Source organism: Periophthalmus magnuspinnatus, chromosome 21, assembly GCF_009829125.3.
Source record: "Periophthalmus magnuspinnatus isolate fPerMag1 chromosome 21, fPerMag1.2.pri, whole genome shotgun sequence".
NCBI lineage: Eukaryota > Metazoa > Chordata > Actinopteri > Gobiiformes > Gobiidae > Periophthalmus > Periophthalmus magnuspinnatus.
The window spans coordinates 4,326,202-4,351,031 of NC_047146.1; the positions used below are offsets into that span (position 1 = coordinate 4,326,202).

Consider the following 24,830-nt stretch of genomic DNA (forward strand, 5'->3'; position numbering starts at 1 on the left):
CAGAGGGACCACCACCCTGGTCTGCCAGCCCAGCAATGTTGCAGAGACGTGTCAGCCAAGACAGCCCCACAACATCCAGAGACTTGAGGTACTCAGGACGAATCTCATCCACCCCTGGAGCCTTGCCACCGAGGAGCTTGCCAACCACCTGAGTGATTTCAGCCAGGGTGATGGACGAGTCCCCAGTCTCTGCGTCCTCCTCAGAAGACATAACAATGAGATTGAGGAGATCCTCAAAGTATTCCTTATTTGGAATTTCGAACAAGAGTATAATAGCAATCAAAGAGCCAATCCTGAGTGAGGCTGTTGAAGGTAACACCCCCCTCCTGAGCAAGCGCAGGAGTCTGTTATTAATGTTAATATTTTGATTTACAGACGCAATAGTGACATAAAAAAACAAATCATGTAGAGCAGGTTAATACAAACATTTTAAAACAAAAATGACCAGTCTGACAGTAGCAGTTACAGAAAGACGGGCTATAGTTTTTCAATGAAAAAACAATTTGGAGACAGAGTTGATCGAGTCAGAAGCGTGTCCATGAACACTTCTTATTTGCAACGCGGCAGCTAGCAGGTTAGCTATGTCCATTTATATACCGTCTATGATGCTACCTTACCTTACAAAATACAGTATTTTTTAATATTGCATTGCCTCATGGGACATGCACATACTTGTTCCTTGGACATTGAGTTTGTGTAATGCTCTGGGCCATTACAAATCATACATTATGGGTAAATGAAAAATGATCTAAAGTCAACTTGTAAATTTTTTTTATTTTACTTTTTAAATATTTTTTTTATTAATCTGCATAAATAATGTTCTTTTCTCCACAGTTTGTTTGTCGTATGTTTTCCTCCCCATGAGCACATACAGGCCACAGTGGGAGGAGGGATCAAACTCATATAGGTGAGATGGGCGGGATCCAGACGCTCTTTCTGTCTTCGACTGAACATGTAGAGATGGAGAGCGTTGAAGAGGAGAACTTATGTTTTCCACAAATGCTCAATGCTTCTTGTAAAAAGATTGTCCGGCCTTACTTCACTGCTATACTAATCTACACAGCTCTGTATCTTCTCTCACTGGTGACTACTGTTTTCAACCTGCTTGTTATCATTTCGATCGCACACTACAAGTAATGCCACTTTATCCAACTATGTTTCAATAGTTTATTTTGTCTGGACCTTAAATTTTTCTCTTCTCCAGACAGCTCCACACTCCAACCAACTTCCTCATCCTCTCGCTGGCTGCGTCCGACTTCTGTGTGGGATTCTTTATGTTTTTTCAGATTCTCTTTGTTGATGGATGCTGGCTTCTTGGCGACGCTGTGTGTATTGTATATCAGTTAGTGTCCTTCATCGTCACAAGTGCTTCATCCGGAACTGTTGTGCTTATATCAGTGGAGCGTTACATCGCCATTTGCCAACCTCTGCATTATCACACTAAAGTCACAGAGAAAAGAGTGAGATTCTGTATATGTCTTTCCTGGTTTTGCTCAGCATTTTATAACTCACTGGTGCTTAAAGAGAGCGTAGCACAGATAGGTAGCTTTAACAGTTGCTATGGAGAGTGTGTGGCTGCTGTTAGTTACGTTGCAGGTGTAATAGACATCTTAGTTTCATTTCTTATTCCAGTTACTGCCATATCTATTTTATATATAAGAGTATTCATTGTCGTTTTGACTCAAGTTCGGGCCATGCGCTCCCACATTATGGCCCCAAAATCCCAAAGAAAAGTATTTGCAAATAAATCAGAACTTAAGGCTGCGAGGACGCTGGGCATCATCATCGTCATGTTTGTCTTCTGCCTGTGTCCTTATTACATTTTAATAATCGGGGAGAGCGGCCATCTCAGCGCTTCAGCCGCAGCTGTTATATATCTGATTTATTTGAACTCCTGCTTAAACCCAGTCATCTACACTTTTTGTTACCCCTGGTTTAGAAAATGCCTGAAACACATCGTGACACTTCAGATACTGCAGCCTGGTTCCAGTAAGACCTGTGTACTGTCCACTGAGAAATAATGTGTCAGTATGAAATAAGCTGTTGGTCTGTGTGTGGGTCGTGGGCAGTGGTGGAACGGAACTGACTAAAAGCAATAAAGTACTGTACTTAACTATACATTTTAGGCATCTGTGCTTTACTTAAATACATTTTAAAGTGTATATGTTTTACTTTTAATTCACTACATTTAAGAGCAGTATCTGTACTTTTTACTCCATTACATTTTTCAGTGATTGTCTGTATGATTGTCTGAGACCTGCTGAAAGTTTATTTTTAACATGTTTTAACACGCAAAAAAAAGATCAGTTCAATTGTTTCTGTTGAATAAAAATACCCTCAAATGATTAGCAAAATCACCAAGCTTCATAAGACTTAAAATCTGCATGAAATAATTTTACTTTTTACTCTTGAAGTACATCTTTAAAGGAGTACTTCAATACTTTTACTGAATACTTTTTTTTTTTTTTTTTTTTTGCTCCGCATCTGTACTTTAACTTAAATAACAAAATAACTTTTTCCACCACTGCCTGTGTGGGGTCAGGCAGTTGTGTGGATTGTAGCTGGGTAGTTGGATGGAAGGGCATCTGGATAGTTTTTAATGAGTGTAAACCTTCATTGATGTACAGGTTGCTATTGGGGCTTTAGTTTAGTGGCACCAAGTTACAAACCAGTATTCAGTATGGCACATACTCACGTAATGGACGTTTTATTATCGTTTGCAACTTTATGAACCTTATTTACTGTCACATGTTGACCTCAATTATAAAATTCATGACTTAATCTACAGTTAGGCATCATCAGAGAAATGGGGGTGTTTCTTCTCAATGAATGTGGCTCTTTACTGCAGGTACTTATATAATGTATAAGGCACATGATTATTATCTACGAAGTGGAAAGACGTTCTGTGGAATGCAAGGCCCTAAAACCAGACGTCTGGAAAGTCTGGAAATCCCATTGTATAATTTTTAATATAATTTTGTAATAATCTGAATATTTTCTATAGTAGGATTATTTGTTTTCATTCACCTTGAGAATATATTTTATTTCATATTATAAATACAGTAAAATTTCCATTTTGTAAGTTCATAAAATAGTTAAATATGCATTTTACATGGTGTTAAAACATTGAAATATAAAAATTCATGATTGATAAAAACGTTAAAAATACCCCATAATAAATATGTTACTTGATTTGAGTGTACGTGATGACGTACGCACGTATGAGAAAAGAGAACGTTCGAGAAGCGCGAAAAGATCAGACTGCGCTGTAACGGCAAGAACAAGTCAATGGAGAGAAGCTCGTACGAAAATACAGAAACATTAGTGAAAGCCGCGTTTCAGCGAACTCTGAAGATTTCCCCCTTGCTCTGGAGGACTGCTGAGGACTCGAGGAGAACTCGGAGGACTTAACGCACAGCCTGGGGGTGAGTTTTCACGAAGTCTTCTGATAACCGCGCTGAAAAAGAGCTAAGCTAAAGCTAGCGCCGTATTTGTGCTACTTCACTTCAGAGTCAGTTGGACAGAGACGGTGTGGCCACGGACGAGTCTGCACACTCACCTGTGAGGACGACAGACAGGAGAGCACATTCTGTGTCCCATCTTCAGAAATCTTTTTCCACGTGAAAGTGAACGACGGACTGGTAGGATTATTCCACGTATTTTCCCATTGGATTTTACATTGAGCTCCAACGCGCCACCGTAAAACTGCAAGAGCATAATATCAAACCCACTGCACTCCTGTTCTGACTTTATAGTGTTGGGGGAGAAATTTTACATTTATTGAAATTTATTTTGATTCCTAACAATTTTCCAAAATAAGAAAAGTCTAAAACGTATTTACTGTGTGTTTGTCGTTTGTACACTGTAAAAGCAAACACTGTAAAAATATTCACCAAGTTAGAAATATTTAAAAGTACATTTCATCTTGGTTTCTTGTCATAATAATTATATTCCTTCGAGTTGTTTATTAAATTTAAAAGCTAGAGTCATACTTTTACCCTAGCCTCTTACTACCTAAGCCTATTTTGAAGACAAATTTTCGAAAAATGTATATTCATTTATAAACTGGTCTATTTCAGCAACCCCAAGGTGTATTTCAATGATTTTTGTGCCATTGTAAAGGGATCATTGGGCAGAATAATTTGATATGTCATTTATCCATGTATGTGTTACTGATAAAGAGAAAATTAGGATGAAACACAGCAAAAATTTAGATTTTTTTAGCCTTGCCTAAAAAAAAAAACATGTTTTATGATGAATAACTCTTTGGAATGTTGCTAACATAGCCTTTTTATTTCATAAAATAGAAACCAAACATGTGAACATTATCTCTGCAAAGGTTGAAACTGATTAGATGAAGCAGATCAAAAAGAGAGAGATTTTAGTACAGGAATGTCAGGCGAGGTGTCCATTTTGGCACCATTTGGCACACATAGTGCCATTTGCATTTCTGTCATGTAAAAGTTATATATTTCATTTTTATATCACTAATGGTGTTCAGTAGACCTAAAGAAAACATTTTTGGGCATTTTTTATTTTTTGTATTAAATAAAAAATTATTAATTATATTTATAATAAATATATGTCTATATGAATGTTTCCCCTACAAATAAAATGACCACATAAACCATTTGAATGATTTTTTAGAGATGAATTTAGTGAAAAAAGCAAATCTAAGTTTGTCCGGTGCGCTCTGTGTCCTGTGCGTCAAGGCGCTGTTACGCACACAAGCGTGCTTACTGTACGCGCGGACATTACTCCCCAGCGGATTGGTCAATATGCATGAGTGACACCTCTCTGGAATCGTGAAAGCCAATAGAATAAGGCTATGACTTGCAATACAAGATTGACAACACAGTCGGCCAACCAGAAGGGGAAAAAGAAAGCCACGTGAAAGTGCCATGCTCCTCCATTGGTTTACAGTAAGCGCTTGGTATGACCTATATATCACTATTGTACCGCTCGGACTGTTTTAAGTGACGGACAAGAGTTGGGGCTAACAGGAAATAGCTTGTCTTTACAAATGGAATAAACTTTTCACGGCAAGACGACAAAGGTAAGACAATTTTTACTAATGTGGTTTTGAAAAGCAATGTTTTGTGATCTGATGCGCTGGCTTATATCTCCGCGATGCTTTGGTGTACAGTGCTGGGGCTTACATCTTTGGAACCGGTAGACTCTGCTTTCTTTTGAGTGGTTGTTTCTGTGGGTAGCATGAAGTACAGCTGTTGTGGAGCTGTAAATGCGGCGAGTGGTTTGGCCAAACTAAGGTTGGAGGATTTGGTTTTGAGGTGTTCTCTTGGGTGTCATCTGAGTTGTGTTTGTGCACATGGGACAGGACAACTGCACTTTATTGAGGAGAGGATGACCGGGGCCATGTATTGCGAGATTTTGGGGAACAACCTCCTTCCCTCGGTTAGAGCAGATGGGTCGTGGCTGGGTCTTCCAACATGACAATAACCCGAAGCACACAGCCAGGATAACCAAGGAGTGGCTTTGTAAGAAGCATATCAAGGTTCTGGAGTGGCCTAGCCAGTCTCCAGACCTAAACCCAATAGAAAATCTTTGGAGGGAGCTCAAACTCCGTGTTTCTCAGTTACAGCCCAGAAACCTGACTGATCTAGAGAAGATCTGTGTGGAGGAGTGGGCCAAAATCCCTCCTGCAGTGTGTGCAAACCTGTTGAAAATCTACAGGAAACGTTTCACCTCTAATCGCAAACAAAGGCTACTGTGCCAAATATTAACATTGATTTTCTCAGGTGTTCAAATACTTATTTGCAATAGTAACATACAAATAAATTATTTAAAAATCATACAATGTGATTTCCAATTTTATTTTTTTTTCTTATTTTTTTTTTTTGATTATGTCTCTCACAGTGGACACACAACTAAGATGAAAATTTCAGACCCCTCCATGATTTTAAGTGGAAGAACTTGCAAAATCACAGGGTGTTCAAATACTTATTTGCCTCATTGTGTGTGTGTGTGTATGTATATGTATGTGTATATATATATATATGTGTATATATATATATATGTATATATTATATATATTATATATATATATATATATATATATTATAGTAAAGTGATCTGAAGTCAGCTTCAATGTTCTTTTGACCACAACAACAACTTTGATTTCTTTACTTGTCGTATGTTTTCCTCCCCATGAGCACATACAGGCCACAGTGGGAGGAGGGATCAAACTCATATAGGTGAGATGGGCGGGATCCTGACGCTCTTTCTGTCTTCGACTGAACATGTAGAGATGGAGAGCGTTGAAGAGGAGAACTTATGTTTTCCACAAATGCTCAATGCTTCTTGTAAAAAGATTGTCCGGCCTTACTTCACTGCTATACTAATCTACACAGCTCTGTATCTTCTCTCACTGGTGACTACTGTTTTCAACCTGCTTGTTATCATTTCGATCGCACACTACAAGTAATGCCACTTTATCCAACTATGTTTCAATAGTTTATTTTGTCTGGACCTTAAATTTTTCTCTTCTCCAGACAGCTCCACACTCCAACCAACTTCCTCATCCTCTCGCTGGCTGCGTCCGACTTCTGTGTGGGATTCTTTATGTTTTTTCAGATTCTCTTTGTTGATGGATGCTGGCTTCTTGGCGACGCTGTGTGTATTGTATATCAGTTAGTGTCCTTCATCGTCACAAGTGCTTCATCCGGAACTGTTGTGCTTATATCAGTGGAGCGTTACATCGCTATTTGCCAACCTCTGCATTATCACACTAAAGTCACAGAGAAAAGAGTGAGATTCTGTATATGTCTTTCCTGGTTGGGCTCAACGTTTTATAACTCACTGGTGCTTAAAGAGAGCGTAGCACAGATGGGTAGCTTTAACAGTTGCTATGGAGAGTGTGTGGCTGCTGTTAGTTACATTGCAGGTGTAATAGACATCTTAGTTTCATTTCTTATTCCAGTTACTGCCATATCTATTTTATATATGAGAGTATTCATTGCAGTTTTGACTCAAGTTCGGGCCATGCGCTCCCACATTATGGCCCCAAAATCCCAAAGAAAAGTATTTGCAAAAAAATCAGAACTTAAGGCTGCGAGGACCCTGGGCATCATCATCGTCATGTTTGTCTTCTGCCTGTGTCCTTATTACATTTTAATAATAGGGCAGAGCGGCCATCTCAGCGCTTCAGCCGCAGCTGTTATATATCTGATTTATTTGAACTCCTGCTTAAACCCAGTCATCTACACCTTTTGTTACCCCTGGTTTAGAAAATGCCTGAAACACATCGTGACACTTCAGATACTGCAGCCTGGTTCCAGTAAAACCTCTGTACTGTCCACTGAGACATAATGTGTCAGTATGAAATAAGCTGTTGGTCTGTGTGTGGGTCGTGTGCAGTGGTGGAACGGAACTAACTAAAAGCAATAAAGTACTGTACTTAACTATACATTTTAGGCATCTGTGCTTTACTTAAATACATTTTAAAGTGTATATGATTTACTTTTAGTTCTCTACATTTAAGAGCAGTATCTGTACTTTTTACTCCACTACATTTTTGAATGATTGTCTTCATGATTGTCTGAGACCTGCTGAAAAGACTGAAGGTTTATTTTTAACATGTTCATAAACAAAATTATACAAATAAAAACAAATGGAAGAAGGAAAAAAAAAAACACAATTGATTTAGTTTTTTTCTGTTGAACAAAATTCAGCTTAAATCTTTATCAAAATCACGCCCACCACTTTTTACTCTTGAAGTACATCTTCAAATGGGTACTTTAACATTTTTGCTTGCTTTCATGTGATATTATTTGAGGGTTGTTTTTTTTTTTTTTTTACTTTAACTTAAGTAACAAAACAAAACTGAGTACTTTTTCCACCACTGGTTGTGTGGGGTCAGGCAGTTGTGTTTAGTTTAGTGGCAATAACAAAACACCAAGTGACAAACCAGTACTCAGTATGGTACATACTCATGTAATGGATGTTTTTTTCATTATTTGCAACTTTATGAACCCCATTTATTGTCACATGTTGACCTCGATTATAAAGTTATGACTTAATCTACAGTTAGGCATCATCATGAAAATAAAAATAAATATATATATATATTTTTTACATACATACATTTTGTTGTTGTGGTCAAAAGAACGTTAAAGCTGACTTCAGATCACTTTACTATATATATATAATATATATATATATATATATATATATATATATATATATATATAATTACAATGAGGCAAATAAGTATTTGAACATCCTGTGATTTAGCAAGTTCTTCCACTTAAAATCATGGAGGGGTCTGAAATTTTCATCTTAGTTGTGTGTCCACTGTGAGAGACATATTCAAAAAAAAAAAAAGGAAATCACATTGTATAATTTTTAATTTATTTTATTTATTTATTTGAAGGACAGTGTGCAGATGCATTAAAAAGATGGCTGCACCAGATTTAGCAAAATGCTAATTTCCATCTGTAGTCCTTTGTCACAAACATTAAAAAACAATTTACATATGAAAAGTGCAATACAAAAGATAATGTACAAATGTGCAAAATTTTCTATACATGGTGCAAACTACAAGTTATTAAAGTGCAGGACATAAACGACAAATATCAGAATACAGTGTAGTCGCTATCAGATGATACCCATGAGGGTAACATCTGATGGCCGAATACCCGTCTGGTATTGTTAGTGTTAGCAGGACTGATGGTCAAGAAGCCAGTTTTTAAGAGCCCCTGAAAAACTGTGATAATCTGCTATGTTAAGATTTTCTGGAAGCCCGTTTATTTGTATATTACTATTGCAAATAAGTATTTGAACACCTGAGAAAATCTATGTTAATATTTGGCACAGTAGCCTTTGTTTGCGATTACAGAGGTGAAACGTTTCCTGTAGTTTTTCAACAGGTTTGCACACACTGCAGGAGGGATTTTGGCCCACTCCTCCACACAGATCTTCTCTAGATCAGTCAGGTTTCTGAGCTGTCACTGAGAAACACGGAGTTTGAGCTCCCTCCAAAGATTTTCTATTGGGTTTAGGTCTGGAGACTGGCTAGGCCACTCCAGAACTTTGATATGCTTCTTACGGAGCCACTCCTTGGTTATCCTGGCTGTGTGCTTCGGGTCATTGTCATGTTGGAAGACCCAGCTACGACCCATCTGCTCTAACCGAGGGAAGGAGGTTGTTCCCCAAAATCTCGCAATACATGGCCCCGGTCATCCTCTCCTTAATAAAGTGCAGTCGTCCTGTCTAGAGGTAAGATCTTAAGCCCGAGCCCGACCCGACCCAAATTTCGGGCCGGGTCGGGCCTAAAATGTCAATCATTACGTTCGGGTCGGGTCAGGCTCGGGCTTCTCTCTACCTGACTTTTTTAAAATAAATATATGTTTATAAAAATGTATACTAAAACAATGTGTGGATACTAAACTTAGGAATACTTGTTATTAAAAAAAATAATTTAGATAAAACAGAGAAGGTGCTGTAAGGTAATTGCTATTTAACTACTAAACAGGAGCCGCAGAGCCAGAGCATACTCTGCGCACGTGAACGCTCCCTCTTCCCCTCTGCAAGTCCGCATCTATTTTGACCTGGTATCCCTGATATGGAGCAGCAAGAAGTAAAGGATAAACTAAAGACAGGGGAACTGAAAAGGCAAACACGCACCGGCAAGAGTGAGGTGTGGCTTCAAATTGATTGTTGAAAATGCTACAGAAACTTGCGTTGGCTTCGCTGAATGTAGTCAATGTGGCGCTTTTTTCATACGAGAGCAAAAAGACTGGCACCTCGACGCTGAGCAGACATTTAAACGGCTGTACTGGCAAAAGTGATGATCGTCAAACATCTATATTATCATTTGTCCCAAAGACCGCACCTCTTCGCGCTAAGCAGGCCATCACAGACAAGTGCGTGGACTTTTGCTGTCAGGACCTTAGACCATTTTCAGTAGTTAGTGACGAAGGTTTTTTATTAGTAGGCTTATTTTTACGCATGTTTAACTTTGTTTGGTTCTTTATTTTTTTAATTTATCCTCACAAATAAAATATGAAATTTCGGGTTTGCTTCGGTCTCGGGCCTGCAAATCAAGTTAATTGGTCGGGCTCGGGCTGGGTCGGGCTTTAATACCCGCGGGCCTGGGTCAGGTCGGGCTGGATTTTTTGGGCCCGATCTTACCTCTAGTCCTGCCCCATGTGCAAAAACACAACCCAAAAGCATGATGTTTCCACGCCCATGCTTCACAGGAGGGATGGTGTTCTTTAGATGGTACTCATCATTCTTCTTCCTCCAAACACGGCGAGTGGAATTGAGACCAAAAAGTTCTATTTTGGTCTCACCTGGCCACATGACTTTCTCCCATGACTCCTCTGGATCATCCAAATGGTCATTGGCTGTCATGATGCCTGCATTGTCTCTCCTCCTGTGTTCTTCCCCCTCCCCTACCTGTCTGCCTGGAGCTGGGCGGAGTTCCTCACTCCTCCCGCACGCACCTGGAGCGCATCAGCGTAATTACCCCCACCTGCTGCTGAGTATATGAGGGCTCGGCAGAAGACACTCGGTGCCAGACTGTCCGCGTGTCACCGTATATGCCTCAGCCTAGCTTTGTATTTGTGTTGCCTGTCCCCCCATTACTTACCGGATTTCTGCTACCTTCCAGATTTCTGCTCTCGCTCGTCCCTGCTCCTGCCTCCACGCTCCAGCTCCGGTACAGTCCTCCTCATTGCCTTTCCTCCCCGTCCTTTCCGTCTCCGGCCCCATCTCCCGCTCTCTGGACTATCCCTGCTGGGTCTTCCCTGGCCCTGTTTCTGGTCCTGTCGTGCTCCGGCCCTGGCTGTCTTTGTGCCCGCTCTGGACATCTCCGCCTGGCTTGCTCTTGTCCCATCCTGATTCTGTCCTTGTCTCGGTCCGGGTTTCCCGTCCCTGCTCGGCACCACTCCCGTCTGGTTCACCTCCCTCTCCCTGCGCCCTGTGTGTGTGTTACATGAACTATTAAGACTGAACTTTCACTACTTGTAAATAAAACACTGTAAACCTGTCCTGAGTCCTGCAGGTCTTTGGTCCGCTACACCCACCGTTATGACAGAACGGTCTGGCCAAAAAATGGACCAAGCAGACTCGGGACCGGATCAGGCGCCATGCCACGCCTTTTCCCACCACAAAGTGATTATTGGGCAGCACGACCAGTCCCTCCGGACTCTTGGGGCAGAGGTAGACTGGACGGACAGCACGCTGCGGGCTGCCTTCTTAAAGGGACTGAACGAACATTTAAAGGATGAATTTGTTTCCCGAGATGAGCCCCTGAATTTACAGTCTCTCACCTCGCTGGCCGGCCGGATCAATAACCGGTTGCAGACTCGACGGAGGGAGAGACGTCGATCTCCGGTCCCGCGAGAGACGTGTTTTCCCGTTGCCTCCGGAGGAGCCTATGCAGTTGGGCCGGGCCAATGTGTCTGCCGAGGAATGCAGTCGGTGTCGCCGCCGGGTGGGGGCGTGTCTCTAGTGTGGTGAGCGGGGACAGTTCATCGCTGTCTGCCCGGTTCGGCCAAAAGGGGAAGCCCACCAGTAGGACTGGGAGCACTGGTGGGTCAGTCTCACATCCCGGAAGGAAATAATAGACTCACGTTGCATGCAACCCTGTGTCGTCACTCGGATACCTTATCGGTGGATGCTCTCGTCGATTCTGGGGCCGAGGAGGTCTTCATTGACAAGCAGCTTGCGGCGCAGTTTGGAATTAAACTAGAGGCCCTGGAACATCCCCTCGATGTGCGGGCGCTGGATAGACGCTTTCTCACCCACGTGACTCTGGTCACGGAGCCCCTCACACTTGTTTTATCAGGGAATCACCGCGAGGTTCGCAGCTTCCACGTTTTTTTCCTCCCCCTCGTTGCCGCTGCTCCTGGGCTACCCATGGCTACAAACCCACAATCCGGTTTTCGACTGGGTCCGGAGGAAAGTGTCTGGCTGGAGCCCCACATGCCACGCCCAGTGTCTCCAGTCGGCCCTGTCCCCCAGAGGGAAGGTCGACCCCACTTCCAGCCCCGCCTCGGACATCCCGAACCTCTCAGGTGTCCCAGCAGAGTACCACAACCTCCAGGAGGTATTTAGTAAAAGTAGGGCGCACTCGTTGCCTCCACACCGACCCTATGACTGTGCAATTGATCTCTTGCCGGGTGCCCCCTTACAGTCTAGCCGGCTGTATAACTTGTCCAAACCCGAACGAGAGACTATGGAGGAGTATATACAGAACTCACTGGCCGCTGGTATCATCTGCCCGTCCTCCTCCCCAGTAGGTGCAGGGTTCTTCTTTGTAGCAAAAAAAGACAAGACATTACGTACCTGCATTAACTATAGGGGGCTAAATAACATCACCGTAAAAAACAAATACCTACTACCTCTCTTGGATTCCGCATTCACACCCCTCCATAAAGCAACCATCTTCTCCAAACTCAACTTACGGAACGCGTACCACCTGGTGCGCATAAGGGAAGGGGACGAATGGAAAACCGCTTTTAAGACCCCCCTTGGCCATTTCGAGTATCTGGTCATGCCATTCGGCCTTACTAACGCTCCAGCTGTATTTCAGGCCCTGATCAATGATGTGCTGCGGGATTATCTTAACTGATTTGTGTTCATATACCTTGATGACATTTTGATTTTTTTTTCCAATTCTTCACAGGAACACCGTCATCACGTCCGCCAGGTCCTCCAGCGCCTACTGGAGAACAAGTTATTCGTTAAAGCAGAGAAGTCTGAATTCCACGCCGAGGAGATCAGTTTTCTGGGTTTCATAGTGGGGCGGGAGCAGGTTAAAGCAGACCCGGAGAGGATCCAGGCAGTCACGGATTGGCCGGTTCCTGCCAACCGCAAGCAGCTCCAACGATTCATTGGCTTTGCAAACTTCTATAAACGGTTCATCCTCGACTTCAGTCGAGTCGTCTCACCCCTCACTAAATTGACCTCGCCCGCGTTGCCGTTCACTTGGTCTCCAGAAGCACAGTCCGCGTTTGATAGACTCAAGCACCTGTTGACCTCGGCTCCTATCCTCCACCATAGTGTGGAAGAAGACCAGGCCGGTGCTCCTCCAGGCGGGCAGACGCATCAAGGCGGCAGCGGATCGGCGCCGTGTCCCGGCACCCGCATACCAACCCGGCCAAATGGTGTGGCTATCTTCCAAAACCATCCCACTCAAGACCGACTCTCGCAAACTCTCCCCCCGATTCTTAGGGCCGTTCAAGATCACGAAGATAATCAACCCATCTGCCGTACAGTTACAGCTACCGCCGTCTCTCCATATCCATCCCTCTTTCCACGTCTCCCAGGTTAAATCCATCCAGACCAGCGACCTGTTCGCCTCCCGCTTCCTGCTCCCTGTGTGTGTGTTACATGAACTATTAAGACTGAACTTTCACTACCTGTAAATAAAACACTGTAAACCTGTCCCGAGTCCTGCACGTCTTTGGTCCGCTACACCCACCCGTACGACATTGGCAAACTTAAGATGGGCCTGGACATGTGCTGGTTTAAGCAGGGGAACCTTCCGTGCGATGCGTTTTAAACCGTTTTAAACCGTCTTAATGTATTACTAACAGTAACCTTGGAAACGGTGGTCCCAGCTCTTTTCAGGTCATTGACCAGCTCCTCCCGTGTAGTTCTGGGTTGATTCCTCACCTTTCTTAGGATCATTGAGACATATATATATATATATATATATATATATATATATATATATATATATATATATGATTGAGAGAGAGTTAAATGGGATTTCCAGTATTTATCATTTTCAAAGGCGTTTCTTCTCAATGAATGTGGCTCTTTACTGCAGGTACTTATATAATGTATAAGGCACATGATTATTATCTACGAAGTGAAAAGACGTTCTGTGGAATGCAAGGCCCCCAAACCAGATTAGCGGCCTTTCCCATCTTGTCGGCTCTTTTGAACAGTTCCTTAGCATCAATGGATGGAACCGGGACTCGATTTTTAAAATATCTGAATCTCATATTTGGCATCATATTAAATGGTTAATACTTTTGCATCTTTTAGCACTTTTCCACATTGAAGATACTCAAAGTGCTTTACACACATTCATACACCAGTGTACGCAGACACTGGGGGCGAGGTGTGTTCAGTGTCTTACCCAATGACACAACAACAGCATTCATCTGTGGGAGCTGGAATTGCACTGCCAACCTGTGGGTCAGTGGGTCTGACCGTGGACCAATTATGTTAATTTTCAAAAGCAGGTTTCAAAACCACCAACCTTGAGATGAGAGGACGAACATGAACTTAGCCACTGTTACCCATTTATTCAGTCAGTTTTAAAATTATTCTTATTACAGTGCAATGTTTTATCGAGATTATGCATCATTTCAAAGAGTGACCTCTCTCCCACGCCCAGTTTCAACCATTTTAAACACATCTGAGTCTTGGCGTCGGTGGTTAGTTCTGTCATATCTTTAGAAAAGTTAGTTGCAAATCAAGTTACAGTTTATTTAAATAAATGCTCCTTTTTGAATCTTATCTATCAGGTTTCAGAAAAGGACATAGTACTGTCAGTGCAGCCACAAAAGTGTTAAATGACATTTTCTCAGCCCTTGATGACTTGTGCAGGTTGTGTAGCTCCGTTTATTGATTTAACTGAAGCTTTTGATTCAGTGGATCATGGAGTCCTCCTGAAGCGTCTGAAGCAGATTGGATTTGACAATGCTACATGCATGTTCCAAAATTATCTTTCAAACAACCCAGGCAGTAGTAGCCAACTGTTTTAAATGAGATTTTCTAACTTTAAGTAAAGGAGTGCCCCAAGGCTCAATTTAGGGCCCCCTACTTTTTTTTACCATTCTTATTCATTCTATTGGTTGCAATTTAAAAGAAAGCCATATAAATGTATATGCAGATGATGTTTTGTAAGTGCTCCCTCTGCTGATCAGGCGCTTTTAAAACTGCAATAAGATTTTAATTAAACTTTAACAAAGTATATGATTTTTTTTCTAAAAAAAAACAAAAAAAAAAAACATTTTAGTAACTTGCAAGTTACAAATCTTTATACGCTAAATGGTACATCCATTGAAAGAGTTGACACAAATATCTTGGATTTTGGCTCGATAAGAACTTGTCCTTTAAAAACATATCTCAGTATTATGTAACAATTTTAAATCTAAATTATCTTTTTATTACAGAAACAAATTATGTGTCCCAATAAATTACAGAACAGAAATAGTGCAAGCAGCCTCCCTCTCTACTGGATAATGGAGATGTGGTAAATGTTGCCCGGTCCCGACCTGTCCACTCCCGACCCGCCCTCCCTTGCTCAGGACCCTTGCCCCTTCCGTCCAGGGACTGCCTTGTGTCCCACCAGTGACACCCCTGCCCTGCTCTTGCCTGCATCCCGGTCCTGGTTTCCTCGTCCCCGACCTGCACTCCGCCTGCCTGGTCTGCCTCCCTCTCCGTGATTCTCCGTGTGATCTTATATGAACTAATTAAGACTGAATTTCACTGCCTTTGTAAATAAACACTGTAACCTTGCCCCGAGTCTGCACCTCTTGGTCCTTCCCGCACCCGTTACGACAAGGGCGCACCGCATTATAAGGCGCATAGAATATAAACTACTGTAGTATCCATGAGATAGAGCTGCGCTAAAGGGAACGTCAACAAAACAGTCAGATAAGTCAGTCAGTCAAACTTTATTAATAGAATAAAAAAAAACCCTGAAAACTTTGTTCACTCACAAAACAAGTTAATGCATATAGTTACACAATATAGTAACTCTCGAAATAGTGCAAAGCAATAACAATAACTCAATGTTGTTCAAATGTTAATGTCCATATTCACAATATCTCCAGCCTTGTTTAGTTGTAAACATGTGAAAGAAACCCGTAAAGCTCACTTTTTCAGTTCATTCCTCATTCACGAATCCGTCGAATTCTTCCTCTTCAGTATCTGAGTTGAACAGTTGGGCGAGCTCATTCAAAGTGCCCGATTCCGTCTCGTCAAAATCGCCATTATCCGTGTTGCTGCTGTTGTCTGGCAGTTCAGTGACAATTCCTTCCTTCGTGAAACTCGGACCACAGTTGAGACTGATATATCAGCCCAGGCATCCGCAATCCATTGGCAGATTGTGGTGTATGTCGCCCGGCGCTGTCTCCCCGTCTCCCCGTTATCCCTATAGCGTCGGATCCTATCGTCGCAGATAGCGCGGGTTGCGGAATTTCCAGCAGCGTAACTCCGCAACCGTGCTCTCATGTAAATTCAAACGGCGTCTCAAAGCGGAGACATGGGGCTAAATATATTACCATCATTACGATAATCTGCCTCTGTTGTCCTGAAGATGATGAATGAGAGCGCGGAGGCTGCGGGGATTTTCCCAGTCATTTATTCGATGCGTAAAAGAAAAAATACGGATGGATGTGTAAAATAGAAGGAGTTGTGTGAAAAAATGCGCTAAATACAGATGCTTTGTTTAACATGATTTTTGTGGCTAAAAAAAGAATAAAAATCTAGGTCTAGGTGAGCTGTACTGGCCCATAGTGTGCTCAGTCCTTAAAGGGTTATTACCGCTATTACTTCGGCGACGCCTCCTGACTACGGGTGTCATAATTGACCAATATTGATCCATATATAAGGCACATCGGATTATAATGCGCACTGTGGGTTTTTGACAAAATTAAAGGCTTTTAGGTGCGCCTTATAGTGCGGAAAATATGGTACTTGTTAGTCATTGATATCAGATCACATGACCGTATAAGTCTAAGGCCTAGATGCACCAGAACTGAGACAGAAAGGATTTTTAGCTGTTTTTTTTTTTGTTGTTGGTTTTTTCCATAAAAACTGAATACACTCAAAGAAAAAGTAAAACTGGATATGTTAATCTGGTAATAAACCTATATACACACCTGCACCTGTTTTTAAGGTTTTATGTGGAATTGTATTCTTGTTCATTTTTTGTTTTTTTTTAGTTTGCTTGTATTGTATTTTAAACAGGCAGCCCATAAAAAAGAGAGCTGAAGTGCTCTCATTGGGTTCATTTGTATAAATAAAGACAAATAAATAAATATAAATAAACAGTAAGAGAGACAATTTTTTGAACGCCTCCTTTGAAAGTAACGGATCTAAAAGACTCAGATCCCATAAAGGAGCCGAAAGTCCCATCATTAATCCATAGTGCAGATTTAATTTGGACCACACCCCCTGTCGAAGCAGAGGGCAACGTAGGAGGAGATATGAGCAGCAGACGTACATAAAGCCCAGGTGGAGGCAGTGACGGGAGGGGTCCTACTCTCTGTGCGGTGCAGAGATGCCACCATGGAGACCATAGACCATGGAGTGTATGACTTCTGTTTTCCACATCTTTTCAATGTTTCTTGTATAAAGATCGCACGTCCTTATGCTGTAACTCTGCTCATTTACACCGTGTTATATATTATATCAATGGTGACAACAACTCTGAACCTGCTGGTGGTTATTTCACTCTCACACTACAAGTAATGTTTACACTTTGTATATGTTTAAGAGTCAGACAGATTTCACTGATGTTATGGTGTGCTCCCTCCCTCCAGGCAGCTCCGCACACCCACCAACCTCCTCCTCCTCTCTTTGGGCATCTCAGACCTTTCCGTGGGCCTTCTCATGTTTTTACAGACTCTCTTTGTAGATGGATGTTGGCTGTTCGGTGACACCATGTGCATCGTGTATCAGTACCTGTCGTATGTGGTCACCTGCGCCTCAATGGGAACAATCGTGCTCATATCTGTGGATCGTTACGTTGCCATTTGCCAGCCTTTACATTACTACATGAGAGTAACTGAATGTAGAGTTAGATTTTGCATATGTCTCTCCTGGCTTTGCACTGTAGTCTATAGCGCAGTGGTGCTTAGAGAAAATATGGAAAAACCAGGCAGCTTCAACACTTGCTCAGGTCAGTGCGTGGCAGCGATAAATTACTATGTAGGAATCGCAGATCTTTTTATATCTTTTATCTTCCCCGTTGGTGTCATCGCTGTTTTGTACACGAGGGTTTTCGCTGTGATTATGACCCAGATTCGTGTCATGCGCTCCCAGATCACAGCAGCACAGTCCCAAAGAACAGTATTTGCAAATAAATCTGAACTAAAGGCTGCAAGGACTTTAGGGGTTGTCATTATAATGTTTCTTATATGTTTGTGCCCATATTACTTTGTAGTGCTCACAGGTCAGGACACTGTACTCGATGCCTCAAACGCAGCAGCTGTGCTTTATCTTGTCTATTTTAACTCCTGCTTAAATCCCATTATATATACCTTTTTCTATTCATGGTTCAGAAAATGTCTTAAAAACATAGCCACACTTCAGATACTTCAGCCCGGTTCCAGTAAGAGCAACATAATGTCCACAGAGAAACAGAGTCTAAAGTGAGCTGCGTTTTTCAATGTCATATAATTTGAAAGATCAGCAGAAGTGGAAGAAGTACTTCATTTTGTTACCTGAGTAAAAGTACAGATACTGGAGCGAGGAAATTCTTAAGTAAAAGTATCACATAAAAAAAATCTACTTAAGTAAAAGTACCTGCTTAAACATGTACTTTAAGATTTAAAAGTATTTCACGGAGATTTTGAGTCTTATAAAACTTCAAATGTGGTGATTTTGATAAATATTTGAGCTGAATTTTGTTCAACAGAAACAAATTAATATTTTTTCAGTTTTTATTTGTATATTTTTGTTTTGCTCAAATTATGAACATGTTACAAATAAACCTTTGGCCTTTTCAGCAAGTCTCATACTGTAATAAAAAAAATATTTTTACTTTTTAGTACTGTTAAGAAATGTAGTGGAGTAGAAAGTACAGATACTGCTCTCAAATGTAGTGAAGTAAAAGTAAAAAGTATAAACTTTAAAATATTCCTAAGTAAATTACAGATACCTTAAATGTATACTTAAGAACAGAACTTAAGATCAGTAAGTATTATTGTTATTATTGCTTAAGGTTTTACAGGTCACCCACACTCTCCCCGTGCTGAACCTGTGTATTTGAAGAGATCCATAACATGACATATGTATGAAAATGACTATCTCTGTGGAGAGCCTATGCATTGTAGACATATATATATATATATATATATATATATATATATATATATATATATATATATATATATATATATATATATATATATATAAATACTCACTTCAGCTCCAGTCTGTCCAGTCTGTGCATGGCCTAATACAAGAGTAGACACTATTTCTATATTTATGAATATTTCTAGCCATACAACACAAAACAGATTTATTGATATCTTTACTGATCTCAGTCTGTGCACCTCTAGTTGTATGAAAATTAGGCAAGGCAAGTTTATTTGTATAGCACAATTGGTACACAAATTCATTGAAAGCGCTTTGTGGAATAAAAATGGCATTAAAATAACAATACAACAAATCAAAATATAAATAAACATCAAAAAAATAACGTTAAAACAGAAGAGGCAGAATAAAAAAAAACATTTAGTCATTTGCACAGCTTAGTAAAAAACATCACTTTTTCTTTTTGATTCTAAGTTATTTTAATTTGTATAAAATTCATATAAATTTATTTCTGTTAAATGTGAAACCGGGTGGATGTTGTAGTCCAGTGTTAGAAACACTTGGAGAACACTTCATAATAAGTACATGCTAAATATCCATAATAAAACATCAAAGATGACTTGCTTCATAACGAACAAAAACTTTATCAAGAATAGTTCGGGTTTAGTAACTACATAATAATGTTCTAACCTTAACTCTAAGCTTAAGTCCTTAATTAACGAGTTACCAAGCCTGAATAATTCTTAATAAACTATTTGTGCCAGGTTACTTCTTTCTGCTGTTTTTCCTGTTGTCTCCACCCCCTTCTGTGTTGTCTGTCTCCTCCCACCTGGACGGCAGCTTACCTGATCTGACAGCTGGCAAACCTAGATCTCTGTTGTTATTTTTGGATCTGCTCGCCTGTCTCCTCACCTGTCTACCTGCCTGCCAGCTCAAACCATTCTGCGCCTCTGGACCCCCCCAGCCTGACACTTACCATATTTACCTGATCACTAGCCTGGACAATAAACAGTTGAACCACTTACCAGTTGTGTGCTGCTTTTGGGTCCTTAGTAAAACTGAGACAATTTGTTGATCATGAATTTTCTTTGTTCATGCTTTACTAAGACTGTAAATTGTGTAGTGTGTACTTACTGCTGTTTGTACTGGCAGTTGCTGGTATTTTTCCTGGTACTTACTACTGTTTGTACCACTTATTACCGTAGTAGTTACCAGTGACACCGGACTGTATTTTAAAGCGAGACATTATGGTATTTGGCTAGTAATTACTGGTACTTTCTGTAGTACTTACTGCTGTTTGTACTGGTAATGAATGGTACTTTCCTTGGTACTTACTGCTGTTTGTACTGGCAGTTGCTGGTATTTTTCGTAGTACTTACTACTGTATGGTATGGTAGTTGGCTGGTAATTACTGGTACTTTCTGTAGTACTTACTGCTGTTTGTACTGGTAATTCCTGGTACTTTCCGTGGTACCTGCTACTGTTTGTACTTGTATTTACTGGTACTTTCTGTGTTACTACTGTTTGTACTGGTAATTACTGGTACTTTCCTTGGTACTTACTGATAAGATAAGATAAGATAAACTTTATTGTCCCAAAGGGAAATTTGTCTTGGGCTCACTGCCCGCAGCTTAAAAACACAGTTACACTCATACATACACAAGATACATGTGCCATTTTTAATGTCCATAGTCCATTTGTGCACTGCTCAACCATAAAAGTGTCCAAGTTATATCTCAAGTCCCATTTCACAAATAATTATTTCACCAGCTCGTAATTGCACAATTTTTGCACAGGCAGTTTTTGTACCACTGAAAATAAAGTGACTAAGTGCGCTTTTGTTGTTCAGATTTGTTCAATAGTGTAACAGACATGGGCACAAATGAGAGTTTGTATCTGTTACTCCTAAAGTTATGCACCCGATAGCACCTGCCCGATGGAAGCATTTCATATTCCTCATGCAACAGGTGAGAGGGGTTCCCCACAATCCGTCTGGCCTGAGCGAGCACAGAGTTTTGAAAAATGTCCTGCAGAGAAGGGAACTCTTTCCTGCCGATCACCTTCATGGCCTTATTTATCAGTTTTCCAAGTTTAGTTTTATATTGGACAGTTAAAGAGCCGAACCAGGCGACCATACTGTAGCGGATCAGACTCCAACACAGCCTTATAAAAACAGGTCATGATTTTTGTGCTCACACCAAACAGCTTCAGCCTCCTTAAAAAGTGGAGCCTCTGGGACAGCTTGGAACAAAGAAAATCAACATGTACATTCCATTTGAACAGGTTGTCAATGTGTACACCCAAATACTTAAAAGATGCAACCTGTTCTATTTGTCGACCTTCAATAACAACAGGATGATGGATCTGCTGAGCTCGAGGGTCAAACACCATCTCCTTAGTTTTATTCACATTTAAGGTTAAGTGATGCTCACTGCACCAAGACAGAAAAGAGCTAATCTCCTGATGGTAGGTGGAAATACAGTCACCATTTTGAAGAAGACTCACAATAATAGTGTCTGAAAATTTAATGATTTTGTTTCCTGGCTGACTGTTACGACATCCAATTGTGTACAGGGTGAACAAAATGGGTGAACTTGCTGCACCTTGTGGCACACCTGTACTACAATTTTTTGCTCTAGATAATGTGCTGTTAACCCTCACTTGTTGTGATCTATTTGTTAAAAGAGAGTAAAACCATTTCACAAGTGCTGGGCTTACATTTAAGTCAAACAGTTTTTGAACAAGAAGATTCGGCCGTACAGTATCAAATGCACAACTAAAATCTGCAAATAAGACCCTTGCATAAGCCCCAGGAGATTCCAAATGTTTACAGATCAGGTGCGACAGACTGATGACTGCGTCAGCTGTGCTAAGGCCCTGTCTGTATGCAAATTGCAATGGGTCAAGGTCAGAAGAAACTTCAGATTTTAGTCTGTTGACCATTATCTTTTCAAAACATTTCATGACAATGCTCGTTAGGGCTACAGGTCTGTAGTCCTTATTTGAGCTTGGACAAGATGTTGTACTGCTGTTTGTACTGGTAATTACAGTAGTAGTTACCAGTGAGACAGGGCTGTATTTTAAAGAGAAACATTATGTTAGTTGGCGGGTAATTGCTGGTACTTTCTGTAGTACTTACTGCTGTTTGTACTGTTTGTTGATCTGTCACATAATACAGACCACATAGTGTACTTCTCACGATCCAACAGGCCTGTGTCAGAAAAATTTCAACTGGAATTGATAAAAGGCCAACGAGGAAATCTGACACAGCCAGAGAGAGGATTAGCAGGTTGGTAGGACTGTGAAGCTGCCTGAAAAGAGAACATTTTCAAATTACAGACCAAATTAAATGACAAAATTCAAATAATGAGCAATGCTTTGCCTGAAGTGTGCGATGGAGATGATGACCAGTAGATACATTGTCACTGTGAGCAGAGATATTAGAGAGAGCAGGTTGTAGGACAGTAGAGCGTCTGATGGAGCAGGCTGGGGCTTTCTGCAGGAGATGTTGTGAAGTTCTGGGAAGCACAGTTCAGCTGTTTCCATGGTTGCAGATGCAGGTTGATTCACAAGATGTCTGCTCTTGAATTCACTGATGTGTGATATTTATGTAGTCTTTGGGTTCATCCTTAACAAACCCTCCCATCTACAGCACTATATCCTGTGTGTGTCCACTGGGCCTCCCTGAAGTTTGCAAAAATGTAGTTGCTGTTTTCAGTCACTTGTGTAAATATGCAAGTTGTGATGTTTCTTCTGTGTAGCTTTAGCTTTTCCATCCAGGGGTTTTGAAACAGAAGGATGAAATCAGGAAAACAAATTATTACTCTGGAAAATTCACTTTATGTTAAAATTTCATTGCAATGACAATAAAACTATCACCTTTATTTTTTGCCAGTTTAACCATTTTTTATTAATCATTCATTCATTCATTTTTATTTTTATTTTTTGCTTTATCGGGGGCCGGGTCACGGAAGCAGCAGTTCCAGCAGGGAAGCCCAGACTTCCCTCTCCACACACACTTCCTCCAGCTCTTCCGGGGGAATCCCGAGGCGTTCCCAGGCCTGCCGAGAGACACAGTCCCCCCAGCGTGTCCTGGGTCTTCCCTGTGGCCTCCTCCCGGTGGGACATGCCCAGAACACTTCCCTAGGGGGGTGTTCAGGAGGCATCCGGAATAGATGCACGAGCAACCTCAACTGGCTCCTCTCGATGCGGAGGAGCAGCGGCTCTACTCCAAGCTCCTCCCATGTGACTGAGCTGCTCACCCTATCCCTAAGGGAGCGCCCAGCTACCCTACGGAGGAAACTCATTTCGGCCGCTTGTATCCTCCATCTTGTCCTTTCAGTCATTATCCAGAGCTCATGACCGTAAGTGAGGGTAGGAATGTTGACTGGTAAATCGGGAGATTTGCCTTTGGGCTCAGCTCTTTTACCACAACAGACTGATACAGCGACCACATCACTGCAGACGCTGTATCAATCCGCCTGTCAATCTCACGCTCCATCCTTCCCTCACTCATGAACAAGACCCCGAGATACTTGAACTCCTCCACTTGAGGCAGAGACTCACCACCCACCCGAAGAGGGCAAACCACCTTTTTCCGGTCGAGAACCATGGCCTCGGATTTGGAGGTGCTGATTTTCAATCCCCACCGCTTCACACTTGGCTGCAAACCACCCCAGTGCCTGCTGACCCCCTCCGGCCCCTGGTTGCGCCTAGAAATTCTGTCCACAAATATAATGAACAGAACTGGTGACAAAGGGCAGCCCTGGAGGAGTCCAACATGCACTGGGAACAGGTCTGACTTACTGCCGGCAATGAACACAGCTCCTGCTCTGGTCAAACAAGGATTGGACAGCCCTTAGCAAAGGGCCCCGAACCCCATACTCTCGAAGCACCCCCCAAAGGACACCATGAGGGACATGGTCGAATGCCTTCTCCAGATCCACAAAACACATGTGGACTGGTTGGGCAACTCCCATGAACCCTCGAGGACCCGATGGAGAGTATAGAGCTGGTCCAGTGTTCCACGACCAGGACGAAAACCACACTGTTCCTCCTGAATCCGAGGTTCGACTATCGCTCGGATTCTTCTCTCCAGTACCCTGGAATAGACCTTACTGGGAGGGCTGAGGAGTGTGATTCCCCTGTAGTTGGAACACACTCTCCAGTCCCCCTTCTTAAACAGAGGGACCACCACCCCGGTCTGCCATTCTAAAGGTACTGCCCCCAACCGCCAAGCGATGTTGCAAAGGTGTGTCAGCCAAGACAGCCCCACAACACCCAGAGATTTAAGATACTCAGGACGGATCTCATCCACCTCTGGAGCCTTTCCACCAAGGAGTTTACCAACCACCTCAGTGACCTCAGCCAGGGTGATGAACGAGTCCACCCTTGAGTTCTCAAACTCTGCTTCCTCCTCGGAAGATGTGAGAGTGGGATTGAGGAGATCCTCAAAGTATTGTTTCCACTGCCCAACTACATCCCCAGTTGAGGTTAGCAGCTCTCCGCCTGCACTGTAAACAGTGTCGGTGAAGCACTGCTTCCCTCTCCTGAGGCATCAAACGGTTTGCTAGAATTTCTTCGAGTCCAACCGACAGTCCTCCTACATGGCCTCCCCGAACTCCTCTGTGACTGCACGGGCTGTGGCACGCTTGGCCTGATGGTACTTGTCTGCTGTTTCAGGAGTCCCACAAGCCAGCAGGGCCATATAGGACTCCTTCTTAAGCCTGATGCATCCCTTACTTCCGGCGTCCACCACCGGGTTCCACCGCGACAGGCAGCTACGTGCAGCCGCAACG

General features: G+C 42.0%; 3 protein-coding genes across 3 annotated transcripts; all 3 read left to right on the forward strand.

Annotated features, from left to right (window-relative positions):
* Positions 1-960: 960 nt before the first annotated feature.
* Positions 961-2,021, forward strand: LOC117389482 (trace amine-associated receptor 13c-like). The gene is made up of 2 exons (XM_033987164.2): positions 961-1,133; positions 1,205-2,021. The coding sequence occupies exons 1-2, from the start codon at positions 961-963 to the stop codon at positions 2,019-2,021; spliced, it is 990 nt and encodes a 329-aa protein (XP_033843055.2).
* A 4,247-nt stretch (positions 2,022-6,268) lies between these two features.
* Positions 6,269-7,329, forward strand: LOC117389483 (trace amine-associated receptor 13c-like). Its single transcript, XM_033987165.2, has 2 exons — positions 6,269-6,441; positions 6,513-7,329. Exons 1-2 carry the CDS (start codon positions 6,269-6,271, stop codon positions 7,327-7,329), a joined length of 990 nt encoding a protein of 329 aa, XP_033843056.2.
* A 9,951-nt stretch (positions 7,330-17,280) lies between these two features.
* LOC117389484 (trace amine-associated receptor 13c-like) lies at positions 17,281-18,369 on the forward strand. Its single transcript, XM_033987167.1, has 2 exons — positions 17,281-17,459; positions 17,535-18,369. Exons 1-2 carry the CDS (start codon positions 17,281-17,283, stop codon positions 18,367-18,369), a joined length of 1,014 nt encoding a protein of 337 aa, XP_033843058.1.
* The last annotated feature ends 6,461 nt before the right edge of the window (positions 18,370-24,830 follow it).

Coding starts and splice junctions, on each gene's coding strand:
- LOC117389482 (XM_033987164.2), top strand. CDS start 961: ATGGAGAGCGTTGAAGAGGAGAACTTATGTTTTCCACAAATGCTCAAT. Junction 1,134..1,204: donor ATTTCGATCGCACACTACAA/GTAATGCCACTT, acceptor TCTCTTCTCCAG/ACAGCTCCACACTCCAACCA.
- LOC117389483 (XM_033987165.2), top strand. CDS start 6,269: ATGGAGAGCGTTGAAGAGGAGAACTTATGTTTTCCACAAATGCTCAAT. Junction 6,442..6,512: donor ATTTCGATCGCACACTACAA/GTAATGCCACTT, acceptor TCTCTTCTCCAG/ACAGCTCCACACTCCAACCA.
- LOC117389484 (XM_033987167.1), top strand. CDS start 17,281: ATGGAGACCATAGACCATGGAGTGTATGACTTCTGTTTTCCACATCTT. Junction 17,460..17,534: donor ATTTCACTCTCACACTACAA/GTAATGTTTACA, acceptor CCCTCCCTCCAG/GCAGCTCCGCACACCCACCA.